We start from the raw sequence: 15,567 nt of genomic DNA, 5'->3' as shown, positions 1-15,567 counted from the left end.
GGTTATATAATATGTAGTTCATCCAATCTTCATTTGTATTACTTGTACACCATAGGCACATTAATGACTCAAAACCTACCACTACTTTGTTTTTGTTTCATATTTGTTCGGGAAGCCCCAATATCATTGATCCACCCTTTGGGATCCTAAGAGAACCGTTTTAATGTTTTTTTTCTTTTGGTCTTTATAACCAAAAAATATCTGATTGCTATTGTCTGATTTATTGTACGCTGCTGAGTCGTAAGTGGTGCCTGTGGTGGTCTCATTACTGTTTGTTTCTTGCCATCCATGTTGGTCTTGAGTTATCAAATCTAGTAGTGAGAAAATGTCCCTTATAGTTTCCCACCCTTGTGTCACTTTTGTCGCACTTTGTAACTAAAACATTTCGAAGTTTTACATGCTGTTTCATTGTTGGCTCTATTAAAGTCTGTTAGCATGTACAAATATTTATTGGTCCAGGACAATAAAGCTTAATCCGAACTAATATATCAAAAAGATGAAATATGCCACACAACATCAACGGAGAAGAAATTTAGAACCGTAGACCTTTGTGCTTACTACATTAATTTGTCATTGACAAATAGATTTCTCTGTTCAAATCATGTGGGAGAGGCCAAATATATGCGCTTTGAAATACCTATTTTGATGATTTCAAAATATGTAGACCTCATTTTGTGGTACGAACCAACCAGCACATACGCGGGAGCAGCCAGTTCTATCCCATCGCGAGAGTTGCTAATTGCGTTCGAGGACTTCTCGCGGTAGTTACTGTTTGCGGGGGCCTTTGGAGTAAGGCGTGCTACATGGCGATAACTGACACTGCGGTAAATTTCTTATTTATTGAATTGTTGCGTGTTTTTACCAAATAAGTAGTGGTAAGTTAACATCAACTTGAGTAGTGCATACTGTGTACTTCGGAAATGTAAAGGAGTCTATTTTTTTGTCTTGGTAAATATGTTTATCTTGTGGCGCCTTGTGAGTAAGCTATGCTAAACTAGCTAGTGCGCGGCTAAAGAAGCCGCGAGCGGGCCCGATCCTGCAGAATGTGGTCAAATACGATGATTTACTTCTACAAGTATTAGGCATGTGAAACCTAATGGCGGCCCTGGCCCAGCTAATCTGTTTCTATATGGTTTGCTTATGTGTGTACGACGTTTCAAATAGCCATATGATCCTGGCGCTAGCGTTCTTCATTCAAACAAAAGAGGGAAACACGCTGTTTGAGTGCTCTGTGTGTTTGTCCCCGTGATGGAGGGCTTTTAGTCTGGAGACGTATTCCTTCTCTTAGAATGTGTTGCGTTGTTAAAGAGTCATCTGCGGCCTGCCCCTGTCTCTGTGTGGAGGATTGTGGACCTCCCTGACTAACGGGTCTCCTCGAATCTAGTCTGTTAAGCGATGGGCTGGCCGCGCCACATCGAACTGCACATTGTCATCTGATGTGTGGGCAAACGTTTAAATACATGTTTTCTGATTTATAATCATTATTGCATTTAAATAAAATCACGACCACTCTCTCCCAGTATGTAGACATATCCCGATGCTCTAAAAGTTATTATATTCCTACAGTGCTGTGTGAAGTGGTGTTAAATGTGTGTCCCTGCTTCCAGGGAGGAGACGCCTTGAAGATGGAGAATGGACAGGGGACGGGCTCGAAGCTCGGGCTCCCGCCGCTCACACCGGAGCAGCAAGAAGCGCTCCAGAGGGTATGCCAAAGCCACACGTACTTCCTGGAGTTTGATCACAATCAATGTGTTATTTTGCATTTTGCTTGGCTTACCTTATAACGTGACTGTTCCCCCAGGCAAAGAAATATGCGATGGAACAGAGCATTAAAAGCGTCCTGGTGAAGCAGACAATAGCGCATCAACAGCAACAGCTCACAAACTTGCAGGTGAGAATGGATGTTTAGGATACTGCCTCTTCTAAAGAGATGAAACCGTTCAACTTACGTATTGACATGAATGTAGCTTGTTATATATCCTCGTATCAGACATGACCCTTTTGTGTCATGGCATTCAACTTTTAATCCTGCCAATACTATGTTCCTAATATTCCAATAGGTCTGGGTTAGAATAGGTATTTTTGGGGGTATTTTGTTAGTTATGTTCTGTATCATCAGGTTTCATGAGTAACCCATGAGATTTAGTTACTTAAGTGTTGCAGGAACTTACTATTCCATCCTGCTAAGCTAAGGGGAAACATTTGGGCTGCGTGGCTATGCTATGCCGGTCCTATCCCAGATGGAGAATATAATGTTCTATTACCTATTGATAAGACATTCAGAGTTGGTAATGCTAGCTATTTATTGAATGTAACACATTAATCGTGTCTCCCCTGCTTCTACTTATCACCTGTTATCAATAGGATGGAGTCTACGGCCAACTAATGGTCAGTGATGCATATAGCCTAGCTATAGACATTCCATTGCAGAAAAGACTGACTAGATGTCTGTAACCCTGCTAAATGCTTTGCAAATATTTCCAGATGGCTATCTTTGTTTAAATTTTTGTGATTTTGATAAGGGTTCCTTAAGGATTTGAGGTTATATTGGTGTAAAGGGGATATCTGCATATGTGTGTGTGTATAGACTGTCCATTGCCTGAAACAAAGCAATGCCTAACCTTTGAGACGTTTTTCCATCTTTACTGTCTTTCAGATGGCAGCTGTGACAATGGGCTTTGGAGATCCTCTCTCACCTTTACAATCGGTCAATAGACTTAATACATTTTCTTCTGTGCTCATCCTCAATTTTTAAGACATAGACATGGACTGTTCCCCTTGTTGTGCTGCTCCCTCTGGATACAACCCCTTTGTTTACCCCTGACCTATGAATGCATCGTTGACTAGAAAGCTAGGAATACTCAATTCATTCATTATCTACTCATTCAAATGCTTATTTATTTAATGATGGACGGTATCATATAGGGTTGGGCAATTTTCTGATAGTGGTGTATAAAAAAAAAGTCAAGTCCATGTCAATACCATCTTAAAATAAGGCATTCGTAAATGACACTGACCTGCCATCGTTCCAGCTGTAATTTGAGGCTAGAGAATATGATTTGTCTATTGTTGGCATGTGCTTGAGCGAGCCGCTCATGGTATATTAGAAACACATATGATGAGATTAATTAGCTAAACATTCTTTCTTTGAATTGTAAACCTCAATGTTTTGGGGAGATTTAAACGGTTTTAAAAAATGGATCTCGCCCAACCCTACCAAGAGTCACTTTTCCTTCAGGTCATTAAGAAGTTTATTTAGAGGAAAGTGATGCAAATTCCACTTTTCAGCACATTTATTCCCTTAAAACTGAATCAGGGCAAGTTACTTCAGGGACCTAGAGGGATGGCAGCTTATTTTTTATTTTACAAAATGAGAGAACTGCTGGACCAGACGTCTTTCAAGTAATCTCAAACCATTAGCTTTACCTCAAGAACAGGTACATTTCCCTATATTTGCCCTACGACCAGGTACGTAATGTTAATACCTGGACATGGCACAGATTTGATTCAAACTCTACAATTGCATATAATAAAACCTTACACTTGAGTCCCAGGGATACAGGTCAGTTACAGAAGCAAAATCAAGTGACGGCTGCCCCACCCCCCTTACTGTTTTCACTACGATCCCTTACTCAAATACCATTAAACTGAAGGACCGTGAGGTGTTAACACCTTTAGGATCTTTATTGATGTTAAAGCTAGCGTATAGATCCTGTACAAACAAAGACTCCACGACTCAACTCAGTTGTGTTGAGGTTTGGCCCTGATTTCAGCTTCTGATTTCCACGCTGTGGTTTCACGCTAAATGAGCTAAAACTGGCGGTCAAACACAAGTCCTTAAGCTATACTTTGGTTCCACATTGAGTCATAGTGTGAGTGGCTCTGAGGGGTGTCCTAACGCCAGGTGTGTTCTTGTTGCCGGACAGGTGGCGGCCCAGCGTCAGCGTGCTTTAGCCATCATGTGCCGCGTCTACGTGGGCTCCATATACTACGAGCTGGGCGAAGACACCATCCGACAGGCTTTTGCCCCCTTTGGACCCATCAAGAGCATCGACATGTCATGGGACTCCGTCACCATGAAGCACAAGGTCAGTCTGGTTTTAAATGGTTTCATTTGAGGTGCATTTCCGCAAGCGAAAGCGGTTGTGGACCTAGTTGCAGGCCGGAGGACTAGTGGTTGGACTCCCAGCCGACGGGTTCTGGGTTTAGATCCTGAAGTCTGCACTCTACCTGTGGATATCCTTGAGCAGGAAGCCAGACCACACACTGTGTAGCCTGGCCACAGTAGAAGTACAATTACTAAAAGATTTTTTACTGAGAACGTCAATCCAGTTGCGCAAATTTGTTTCTCTTTCGTAGAATAACAAAACTGGAAACTGCTTAGCGCCGTTAAGCAGTTTTTGTTTTCTGGCCCAGGCCCTGTGCCGTCTCCCCCCCAGAAGTTTTGCGACCACATCATAGGATAGCTGGATCCCATATTATTGTCCACCTTATTAGGGGAAAGGTAATCTACAGTTTAGGGTGTTTGCTGCAAGATACCCCGAAACCCTACCTGCTCCTTAACGTCTGCTAAATTTCAAAATAATAATGGTAGGTGAGATACTGTATTTGTATACATTGTATCCGGCCTGTGATGCCAATATCTTCGCACCGCCTAATAAAAGGCTTTGGGAGGCGTGATGGATACGTATGGCTCCGTATCGCGGGACATGTCTGGTTGGTTGTGAATTACTGAGGTGTTTGTGTGAACTCAGGGCTTTGCCTTTGTGGAGTACGATGTGCCTGAAGCTGCCCAGCTGGCTCTGGAGCAGATGAACTCAGTCATGCTGGGGGGACGTAACATTAAGGTAAGTGGCTTCTAAACTACTTGCAATGGGCCTCATTCACCCAGCAGCCATCTTGGTTCTTTACGCTCTTGTTGGCTGGGGGGGGGGGCTGAATGGGACATTCGGTTCCCCCCGCAAGTTTGATTACAACTAAGATGGCTGCTGGCTGATTGAGGCCTATGGAGCTTTCGACCGGGTCTTGGATTTTAATATTATTGCGTTGCTTTTTTTTCTTCCTTTTTTTGGTTATTTGGCACATTTTAGTTGTAGTGCACTTTGAGCTACACCGCTGTATAGAAAGAGTTTTCCTTTTTGTAGGTGCTTTTTTTTTTTTTCTAATCCGTAATTCCACACAACCTATTGAAATGACACTAAACATTTTTATCCTCTTTTCCCCAAGTTTGTCCCTGTTGTGTTCTCATATCCTAATTTATTTTTCGTTCCTCCCACAGATTGTATATATTGATTAACAACCCCAGTCAACGTTTTTTGTGAAATGATCTAAAAACTTTCATTTTTTCCTCTTTTCATTTGCTTTCTTGCGTGCGTGCGTGCGTGTGTGTGTGTGTGCGCGTGTGTTTATCCAGGTATGTATGAATGTGTGTATGCTGTGTCTCTGTGCTGTCTCTCTGCTTCCATGATGTCACCACACTGTTCTAGCCCCCTGGGTCCAGCGCGGCGGCGCCGCCCCCGGCTGTGCGCGCCTCGGCTCTGTGTCCAAGATGTTCTGATGATGGGCTGCGCCTGTTTGGTGTTGCTTGGCCGCCCCACCTGCAGCACAGATGCAGTCACACCTAGATACTCCTGCGGTTAGGGAGCCCCGGCTGGTGGATCAGCGGGCTAGCTTCCAGGGTTAGCGACAGACAGGCGCTCGTCTCGCTTAGCTGCTGGAGTGGTCAGACAGGGAGGCTACGTGGATAATGTCGGGCCAGTCCTCGGATTGGATGTAGGGTTGCTTATAGTTCTGGTAAAGATGCTGGTGATAGTTTTTTAGGTTTCTGTTGTAGATTCATTGCATTGCTTTTGATTTTAATTAAAAGGAATTGGCTTTTACACAAGTGGGATGACGCGTTGACTGATTTGCACTTGTGTAATCAAAAATTTGCTATCTATCGGAGGTTTTTCAAATTTGGCTCGTTTTATTTGGGGAAGTCGACAAAAACATTTTTATTATTTTCTTAGTGAATGCGGTATGCATGGTGCATATCAAAGACTTGGGGAGTTTGTTTAGATGAACCTGTTGGTTATATCAGAGGGATCTGAATAGAAGTCATTTCAAATTAAATTTACTTTTGGGATGTTTCCTTTTGCATTTGTAGTGATATTTATTAATCCTAATCTTTCTATTTAGGTGGATGGCGGTATGCCATATAAATAAATAGCAGATTGTGAGTTGTTAGGGAGTGACAGGACTGTTGCCATACAGCAGTAGGTAGTCAAGTGATGCTCAAGGGAGTGGATCATGGTGGAACCCTTCTGTGGCTCCTTGACAGGAGGGCTAGTGGAGGTGCAGCTGACGGGCTAGCTGAAGCCATGGCAACAGAGTGTAGCTCTCCGTCGTTTAAGTCTCCGGATCCTTCGTAGAGGTTCCTAGTGTCCGCGCTCGCCCCCTGGTTGCGTCAGGTGTGACAGGAACGTACTAGTTTGCGGTAAAACGTATCTCGGTTGGCTCTCTGGACCCCCCCCATTCAGTGGCCCTGTGCTGGTATGATCTGTGCTGTAGGTGGGGCGGCCAAGTAACATCGGTCAGGCGCAACCCATCATTGACCAGCTGGCAGAGGAGGCGCGTGCCTTCAACCGCATCTACGTTGCGTCGGTCCACCCCGACCTCTCGGACGAGGACATCAAGAGTGTGTTTGAGGCCTTCGGACGCATCAAGTCGTGCACGTTGGCCCGCGACCCCACCACGGGACGCCACCGGAGCTTTGGCTTCATCGGTGAGCTGCGAGGAGCTTGTAGCCGTGCTGTCGCTGTGGTCGCGTGGCATCGTCCCCCGCACCGCTGCTAAACTGCTCTCCCCCCCCCCCCCCCCCCCCCCGCAGAGTACGAGAAGCCTCAGTCCTCCCTGGACGCCGTGTCCTCCATGAACCTGTTCGACCTCGGGGGTCAGTACCTGCGGGTGGGCAAGGCCGTGACCCCGCCCATGCCGCTGCTGACCCCCACCACGCCCGGTGGCCTCCCGCCGGCTGCAGCGGTGGCCGCGGCGGCCGCCACTGCCAAGATAACGGCCCAGGCAAGTATGAATCCCTTCCAAAGGGATTTAATGGCCTTCCAGGTAAATATGACCTAGATCTAGCCCAGATATAAGCTCTTCAACTGCTCAAAAATACATTTGAAAAGATAGCACGGTGCTTCATGAAGCTGTAAATGTTTCTTTACTGAGTCGACTCCCCCCCCACTACATTATTAAAACTTTGGAGACTATTCCCTTGTTAGGTGACTGGGAGAAGACCTGTTTGTTTCTGTGTCCCCACTAATACATTCAGGTGACGGCAGCAGAAGCCACTCCCAAGTCTTTCTAAAATGGCCGACCTCTCCTTCCTCAAGTTTTCTCTTCAAAACCTTGAATCAACCTTCTATAAAAGATTCAGCCTCATTTGATTGGATAAAACGCACCTGATAAAGTAATGAAAAGTCAAGCTCCTCCCACTCACTTCCCGGCTGTGTAAGCCAAGAGCTTATCTTGGAAAACACAAAATGTAAACCACGTGCCATAGCCATGCTACCATGACTGAGAATCTGCGAGCACCTGTAGACATCAAAGAGGATAAACCCCTGACACAGGCCCTCGCCGTGTGTCTTTACGTGCCTGTAGTGTCATTAGTAAGCTTCACAGGCCCTCGCCGCGTGTCTTTACGTGCCTGTAGTGTCATTAGTAAGCTTCACGGCCTGAGCAGAGGTATGGCCGTGCTTGCCGTTTGCTACACTGGGTGATCGTTGACTGTGCTGCCTTGTGCTGTGTTCTGTGTGTTTTTCCCTTGCCTAATGTCTCCGGCCCCCCCTCTCTCAAGGAGGCTGTAGCCGGGGCGTCAGTCCTGGGGGCGCTCGCCGCGCCCCAGCTTCTCGGCCAGCAGATGGGGATCCCCGTCATGGCTGCCCAGGCGCCGGGGGTCATCACAGGTGCGTAGTGGCCACGGACTGTCAACACTAGGGACATGGTGTCGTCCGTCGGTTCACTCTTCGTTCTGAGGGGATACATCTACAGAGCGAGTCCTTACGGCAAAAGTCAAATTGATCCTAATTACACACACTATCGGACACTAGACGGGCTCGCCTGCGCCCCGAGTATCTAGCGGGGTGTCTGCCCAGGGGACTCTCTATGGAGCCTTTGTTTTGTCTATACTTCTGCCCAATAGGTTAATTATGAAGTACCCTGCCCTAAACAGCCGCTAGCGTGAAAACAGAAAAAGAAGGGAGCTAAACGGAAAAAGGGTGTACAAAAGTCATCCATGAGATTTGGCGCTTGTATTCCATTAGTTTATGGGAGAATATCTGGCATCCCTTTATAAAGTATATAATGAAGAATATATAGAAACCAAATGTAGAATGATGGCTAAGATTAAACACCCCTCCTGACTTATATTTCTTGATAATAAAATAAATAATTGTAGTCTACTCATAGTCGTTATGGATTGCTTTTAGCCAACGATCAAAATCCTCTGGCAGGGACTGCCCTAAAGGGGTCTCCTGGTGGCCGGATTGGACGACACCTGTGATCCAAACTGGAACGGAAAGTGCACCAGTGGGACTGTGAACTCAACCTTTTGTCTAAACCATCCACCTCTTCTCTGTGCTTCTACATGGCTGGTTCCCAGTCCTTATGCGTGTCCGTTTCCTCTCCCACTCCTGTTTGGTTCTCCATCTCTTGTAATGCTTCTGTTGTGAACACCCGGCCCAGGTGTGACGCCGGTGCGGCCGCCCATGCCAGTGCTGCCCCAGGTGGGCCTGGTGAACCCGGTGCTGGCCTCGCCCCCCGTGCTGTCCAACCAGGTGATGGCTGGAGGCCCCGGCCAGCAGCAGCAGCAGCAGCAGCAGCAGCAGCAGCAGGAGAAGAAGGAGGAGAAGGAGGAGATGCTGCAGGAAGGAACGGGCCAGGAGATGCTGAGCGACCAGGAGCACATGAGCATCTCGGGCAGCAGCGCCCGACACATGGTGATGCAGAAGCTGCTCCGCAAGTCGGAGGTGAGCTCCATTCATCATCTGTGTTTACATGCGTTTCAACGGTTTAACCAGGTTAGCCAAACTACCTGGTTTGGTAACAGCCGTTGACACATCTCAGGTCAGTTAAGCAAATCACTTGAAGTCTAACCCTATGGGCTAATCGTTCTCCGATGTAATATGTCAGGTTATGACCTCAAACGGATTAACGGTCTGTGAATTGGTTCTCCGGTCACAAAAAGTCAGTTCAGCGTGACCCCATTGGTTGACTATGTGTATCCTTAATAAAATAACCAGTTCATCCCTAACCGAGACGGAGGGCTCAGTCGGTACTCAGCCTGTCCTTGGCCTTCTCCAGTCCACAGTTATGGTCCTGCGCAACATGGTGGGGCCAGAGGACATCGACGACGACCTCGAGGGAGAGGTGACCGAGGAGTGCGGCAAGTTCGGAGCGGTCAACCGGGTCATCATATACCAGGAGAAGCAGGGCGAGGAGGAGGACGCGGACATCATCGTGAAGATCTTCGTGGAGTTCTCCATGGCGTCGGAGATGAACAAGGCCATCCAAGCCCTGAACGACCGCTGGTTCGGCGGTCGCAAGGTGGTGGCCGAGGTGTATGACCAGGATCGTTTCAACAGCAGTGACCTCTCTGCATAGACTGTCCCACCCGTTTGTACCACGCCCAGTCCTTCCGGTTCATGACCAGTAAAGTGTAATTATCTTCTGTTCCTTTTTTTTTTTATTGATGTTAATGTTATAGAGGTCTCCTCACGGGTTGATTTTGGGAAAGGGATCGATCTTTGCTTTGTGAATTGTGAAGAATTATTTTGTAACATTCTCCCGATGTTAGCCCCTTTATCGTTCCCCCCTGTTAAAACTGTCAAGACATGTCGACTTTTTATGAATAAAGCTTATTTGTCCAAAAACACTGTACAATAATACATTTCTTAAAAAGATGGTTGAGTGATTTTAAGGGTGAATGATGACCTGTATCTCTAAACGTTGGGTTATGATTGTGAAATAGGTGAAGTGCTGGTATTTGATATTTGACATCTTGTGCTCAATAAAAGCCTTTAGCCTCAAGTTACCTTTGCTCTTTTTGGTAAAAGTAGTATAGTGTATACAGGTGCAACTCAATAAATTGGAATATTGTGGATGAGTTAACTTATTTCAATAATTCTATTTAAAAAGGGAAACTTACAGAATCGTCGCTCCTAAAGGGATATATGACAAGCCCTGATTTGTTATAATTTTGATTACTATGGCTTCCAGCATGAAACCCCCAAATCCACTATCAGAAAATCTGAATATTGTGAAAAAGTGTTAAGGAGTTGCTGACTTCCTTTTCCATCAGGACTTGGCACACTGCCAAAAGTACCAATACTGGAGGTTGTTATTAATAGTTTTCTTATCTTTATGCCTCCGTTCCTTAACCTTTGTGGAAAACGTCATCGGGTCAAGGAGAGATGAAAAGGTGCTTCCTTTCGAACATAGGAAAAGACACTACTGTTAATTCGACTTAAATTAATTCGACTCCACTTTTCCTAAACGACGTCTTTGCGCGACGGCGAGTATTGCTGACCTCTAGCGTCTCTAGCGTGGAATTACAGTTTTCCGAAGTTGGACTACAACAAGCGCTCTATCGATCCATGCGTTCATGTATTAATTTCTATCAGGTTGTCGCCAACAGTGAGAATTACTTAGGTCGGACTTGGCCAACGGGAATATTTAAGCCCACTTGAATCCCAATTCACATGGGATAAAAAGGGCTCAACTATGTTTATGTTGAAATTAACTGCCCCTAGTCTTTTTTTTTTTTAAATGTGAAGTCGGCATTTTATTTTCTTACGGTGTATAGCCTATCGTGTGCTTAATAACCAGCAATAAATGAATTCATTTCGATTCAAATAATATGTTTCTGCAATTGGTATCCATTATTATCAACTGTATTTTCTTCTCTTGTCTTCTGCTTCACCGCGTCTCTCATGCGTCTTCGCGTAGAGTCGGTAAACTTTGTCGGCGGCCGGTTGCTTGAAATATTACCGCCGTAAAGGATTATGGGATACCACTATCTCCTATCCTTTCGTAAAGGTTGCTCAGGAGTTACCTATGCTAAAGGAGGTTTAAACGATGCATCGAGGCACCTTTCCTTAGCATTTTTAGAATTTGAACCACAATTTATCGAACCAAGTTCCGGGTCATCTTCTTAGGGCAGGGGGTTACCTAATGCAAAAAAGAGAATCCGTAGAGGCCCCTGGTTTAATAACCATAGGATGACTGTGCTTGATTGGCCAGAGAACTCGCCTGATCTGAACCCCATTGAAAACGTATTGGGTATTGGCAAGAGGAAGATGAGAAACGAGACCCAACAATGCATACGAGCTGCTATCGAAGCAACCTGGGCTTCCCTAACGGCTTAACAGGGCCACAGGCTGATCGACTCCATGCCACTATGCATTGATGCAATAATTCATGCAGATGGAGCCAAGAACCAAGTACTGAGTACATATACATAAACCTACTTTTCAGAAGGCCGACATTACTGTTTAAAAATCTTCTTCTTTTTTTTACCGTTCTTACGTAATATTCAAATTAAGGCTGGAAACATTTCACTTTGGGTGTAATGAATCTATAAAATATGAGTTTCCCTTTTTAAATGGAATTATTGAAATAAATGAACTTTTCCATCAAAATCAAATGCATTGATATAGCAGATAGTGAAGGGCTGAAGGCAGGGGGACGCAAAGGGGAGTGAGGCAGCAGGGTGAGGCCAGGGGACCCCAGTGAAGCAGGGTGGAGGCTAGGGGACCCCAGTGAAGCAGGGTGAGGCCAGGGGACCCCAGTGAAGCAGGGTGAGGCCAGGGGACCCCAGTGAAGCAGGGTGAGGCCAGGGGACCACAGTGAAGCAGGGTGAGGCCAGGGGACCCCAGTGAAGCAGGGTGAGGCCAGGGGACCCCAGTGAAGCAGGGTGGAGGCTAGGGGACCCCAGTGAAGCAGGGTGAGGCCAGGGGACCCCAGTGAAGCAGGGTGAGGCCAGGGGACCCCAGTGAAGCAGGGTGAGGCCAGGGGACCCCAGTGAAGCAGGGTGAGGCCAGGGGACCCCAGTGAAGCAGGGTGAGGCCAGGGGACCCCAGTGAAGCAGGGTGAGGCCAGGGGACCCCAGTGAAGCAGGGTGGAGGCTAGGGGACCCCAGTGAAGCAGGGTGGAGGCTAGGGGACCCCAGTGAAGCAGGGTGAGGCCAGGGGACCCCAGTGAAGCATGGTGAGGCCAGGGGACCCCAGTGAAGCAGGGTGAGGCCAGGGGACCCCAGTGAAGCAGGGTGAGGCCAGGGGACCCCAGTGAAGCAGGGTGAGGCCAGGGGACCCCAGTGAAGCAGGGTGGAGGCTAGGGGACCCCAGTGAAGCAGGGTGGAGGCTAGGGGACCCCAGTGAAGCAGGGTGAGGCCAGGGGACCCCAGTGAAGCAGGGTGGAGGCTAGGGGACCCCAGTGAAGCAGGGTGGAGGCTAGGGGACCCCAGCATGGGTGAACACTTTTTAAAATATGTTAACATTGAGGGCATTTAGCAGACATTTTAATCAAAGCGACTTACAAGTACATTTGTCAGAAGAAAGAGAAACAATATATCGCTGTCAGTACAGGAGGATGTTCAGAAACAAGTGCAAAGCACTGACAATTGTTAGGATAACCCATTCCCTGTATACAACAGATATATTTATAACATTGTTGTTGATAGGCTATATTTATCACATTTAGGTTTATATATTTACAACCTTGTTGACATATTTGTAAAATGGTTTTCAATCTTTTACATCAATGTTGTTGATAGATGTGCAACAACAAGCAGGACTTCTGAGGATTAAGCCTGTAAAGCCAAGCGTTGAGCGGAGCTTTCATTTGATGTTCTATTTAAGTAACAATAGCCTATATTGTGTATTAAAGAATAGTCCTGATTTGAAGACCGAATGTCTACATTTCAGACTTGAATAGCCAACGGCGACGTTTATTTACACTGGAATATGTAGGCACCATCGTCAAACACTCTACAGCAGAATATGGAGGGGCCGTCGTCAAACACTCTACAGCAGAATATGGAGGGACGGTAAAATGTTCCCATCTTTCTTGAACAGAGTTCTCCAAAAAAGTATATCTCAGATGAGAAAAGTTACAACTTTTCTGGTGTAGCCCAACATGCAATTAGTTGGGAATATTTAATATAAGTATGTAATATATATAGATGTTTTTTAAAAAATATGAATACTGTGCTACCTTCTATACGTAGGCATGTCATTTAAAGTTAACTCAGTTTAAAGCAGTGGTTCTCAACCTTTTTTGAGCAAACACCCCCCTGACCTTATCCTGATCCTCTGGCCCCGGCACGGTGACCTTGGGCACAAAATTATTATTATTATTTTTTTTTTTAACATTGAGGGCATTTAGCAGACATTTTAATCAAAGCGACTTACAAGTTTTTTTTAACATTGAGGGCATTTAGCAGACATTTTAATCAAAGCGACTTACAAGTACATTTGTCAGAAGAAAGAGAAACAATATATCGCTGTCAGTACAGGAGGATGTTCAGAAACAAGTGCCAAGCACTGACAATTGTTAGGATAACCCATTCCCTGTATACAACAGATATATTTATAACATTGTTGTTGATAGGCTATATTTATCACATTTAGGTTTATATATTTACAACCTTGTTGATATATTTGTAAAATGGTTTTCAATCTTTTACATCAATGTTGTTGATAGATGTGCAACAACAAGCAGGACTTCTGAGGATTAAGCCTGTAAAGCCAAGCGTTGAGCGGAGCTTTCATTTGATGTTCTATTTAAGTAACAATAGCCTATATTGTGTATTAAAGAATAGTCCTGATTTGAAGACCGAATGTCTACATTTCAGACTTGAATAGCCAACGGCGGCGTTTATTTACACTGGAATATGTAGGCACCATCGTCAAACACTCTACAGCAGAATATGGAGGGACCGTCGTCAAACACTCTACAGCAGAATATGGAGGGACGGTAAAATGTTCCCATCTTTCTTGAACAGAGTTCTCCAAAAAAGTATATCTCAGATGAGAAAAGTTACAACTTTTCTGGTGTAGCCCAACCTGCAATTAGTTGGGAATATTTAATATAAGTATGTAATATATATAGATGTTTTTTAAAAAATATGAATACTGTGCTACCTTCTATACGTAGGCATGTTATTTAAAGTTAACTCAGTTTAAAGCAGTGGTTCTCAACCTTTTTTGAGCAAACACCCCCCTGACCTTATCCTGATCCTCTGGCCCCGGCACGGTGACCTTGGGCACAAAATTAGTTTTTTTTTTTTTTTTATTAACATTGAGGGCATTTAGCAGACATTTTAATCAAAGCGACTTACAAGTTTTTTTTAACATTGAGGGCATTTAGCAGACATTTTAATCAAAGCGACTTACAAGTACATTTGTCAGAAGAAAGAGAAACAATATATCGCTGTCAGTACAGGAGGATGTTCAGAAACAAGTGCCAAGCACTGACAATTGTTAGGATAACCCATTCCCTGTATACAACAGATATATTTATAACATTGTTGTTGATAGGCTATATTTATCACATTTAGGTTTATATATTTGCTATCGGCCATGTTTGATTGTGTTGTCTTAACTGTTAACCCGCGAACTTGGGTTATGTTGATCAGCGTTACTATAGAGATCGTGACAATAGCTGATGCAGCGGGAGTCTGGGCGTGTGTAGGACCGACCCACGCTGTATGACCAGTGGCGTCAATAGGCTGTCTCACTTGTATTCATTTTACTCTGAAATAACTTGAATGGAACTTTAGATGTCTGGGCTGGGTTGCACCAACTGGGCGTAAGCCTGGTCATAACTACGCCTGGTTGTAACTTGGCGTTCTATGTCCGACCTAACTGTTACGCCAGGTCTTAACTAAGACCTACTTAGCAGTTACGACCAGGCTTACCTAAGACCAGTTGGTTCAACCAGCCCCTGGGGATAAGCAGCACAGCATTTAAAGCTATAATAAACTGCATATTTTGTGTTCTTTCTGGGCTAAGCCCCGGATATTTCAAAAACCTAGAAACGCCCCTGTGTATGACAGCTGTTACACTAAGCATAGACAGTAAAAAAGTAGCTTAGATGGTAGAGGGGTTAGAAACCAATAAATGAAAATAGGCTATTTATTTCAGGTAGCCTATTATTTCACCAATTGTTTTGGAAAAGTTTAAAATCCCCCCCAAAAAAACAACAAATAAATCACGTTCCCAGCGCCCCACTAGGTTGTGCCAGAGTGATAGATATACCTATGGCTCTGGGTTGTGCAAATGCCCCCAAGGGGCGGTACTGCCCCCGTTGAGAAACCATGGTTTAAAGGGGACATATCATACCACCAGGTGTGAGTGTAATTAGCCATTACAAGTAGGTTTGAAAATGTGCAGCATTGTGACATCACGGGTGGGCGTGTCCATCTAGATGTGTGCTGGATAGATCAGTCTACCAGCCTACCCAGTAGACTAGCAAACACTGCTCATCTATCCGTCACACATCTAGGTGGACACGCCCACCTGTGATGTC

General features: G+C 45.2%; 1 protein-coding gene across 3 annotated transcripts; it reads left to right on the top strand.

The window, feature by feature from the left end:
* The first annotated feature begins 763 nt into the window (after positions 1-763).
* puf60b (poly-U binding splicing factor b) lies at positions 764-10,062 on the top strand. 3 transcript variants are annotated; one of them, XM_079754566.1, is made up of 11 exons: positions 764-824; positions 1,608-1,703; positions 1,802-1,891; positions 2,657-2,707; positions 3,927-4,088; positions 4,755-4,847; positions 6,550-6,763; positions 6,869-7,059; positions 7,838-7,946; positions 8,725-9,008; positions 9,343-10,062. In XM_079754566.1, exons 1-11 carry the CDS (start codon positions 804-806, stop codon positions 9,640-9,642), a joined length of 1,611 nt encoding a protein of 536 aa, XP_079610692.1. In that variant the 5' UTR covers positions 764-803; the 3' UTR covers positions 9,643-10,062. The 3 variants fall into 3 exon arrangements, with proteins under 3 accessions (XP_079610692.1, XP_079610690.1, XP_079610691.1); XM_079754564.1 differs by having other exon boundaries at positions 6,869-7,101; XM_079754565.1 differs by having other exon boundaries at positions 771-875; positions 6,869-7,101.
* The last annotated feature ends 5,505 nt before the right edge of the window (positions 10,063-15,567 follow it).

Source organism: Pollachius pollachius (genome assembly GCF_949987615.1).
Source record: "Pollachius pollachius genome assembly, chromosome: 17".
Classification (NCBI taxonomy): Eukaryota; Metazoa; Chordata; class Actinopteri; order Gadiformes; family Gadidae; genus Pollachius; species Pollachius pollachius.
Note: the sequence above shows the minus strand (reverse complement) of the source record. Positions and strands in the feature narration are given on the sequence as shown.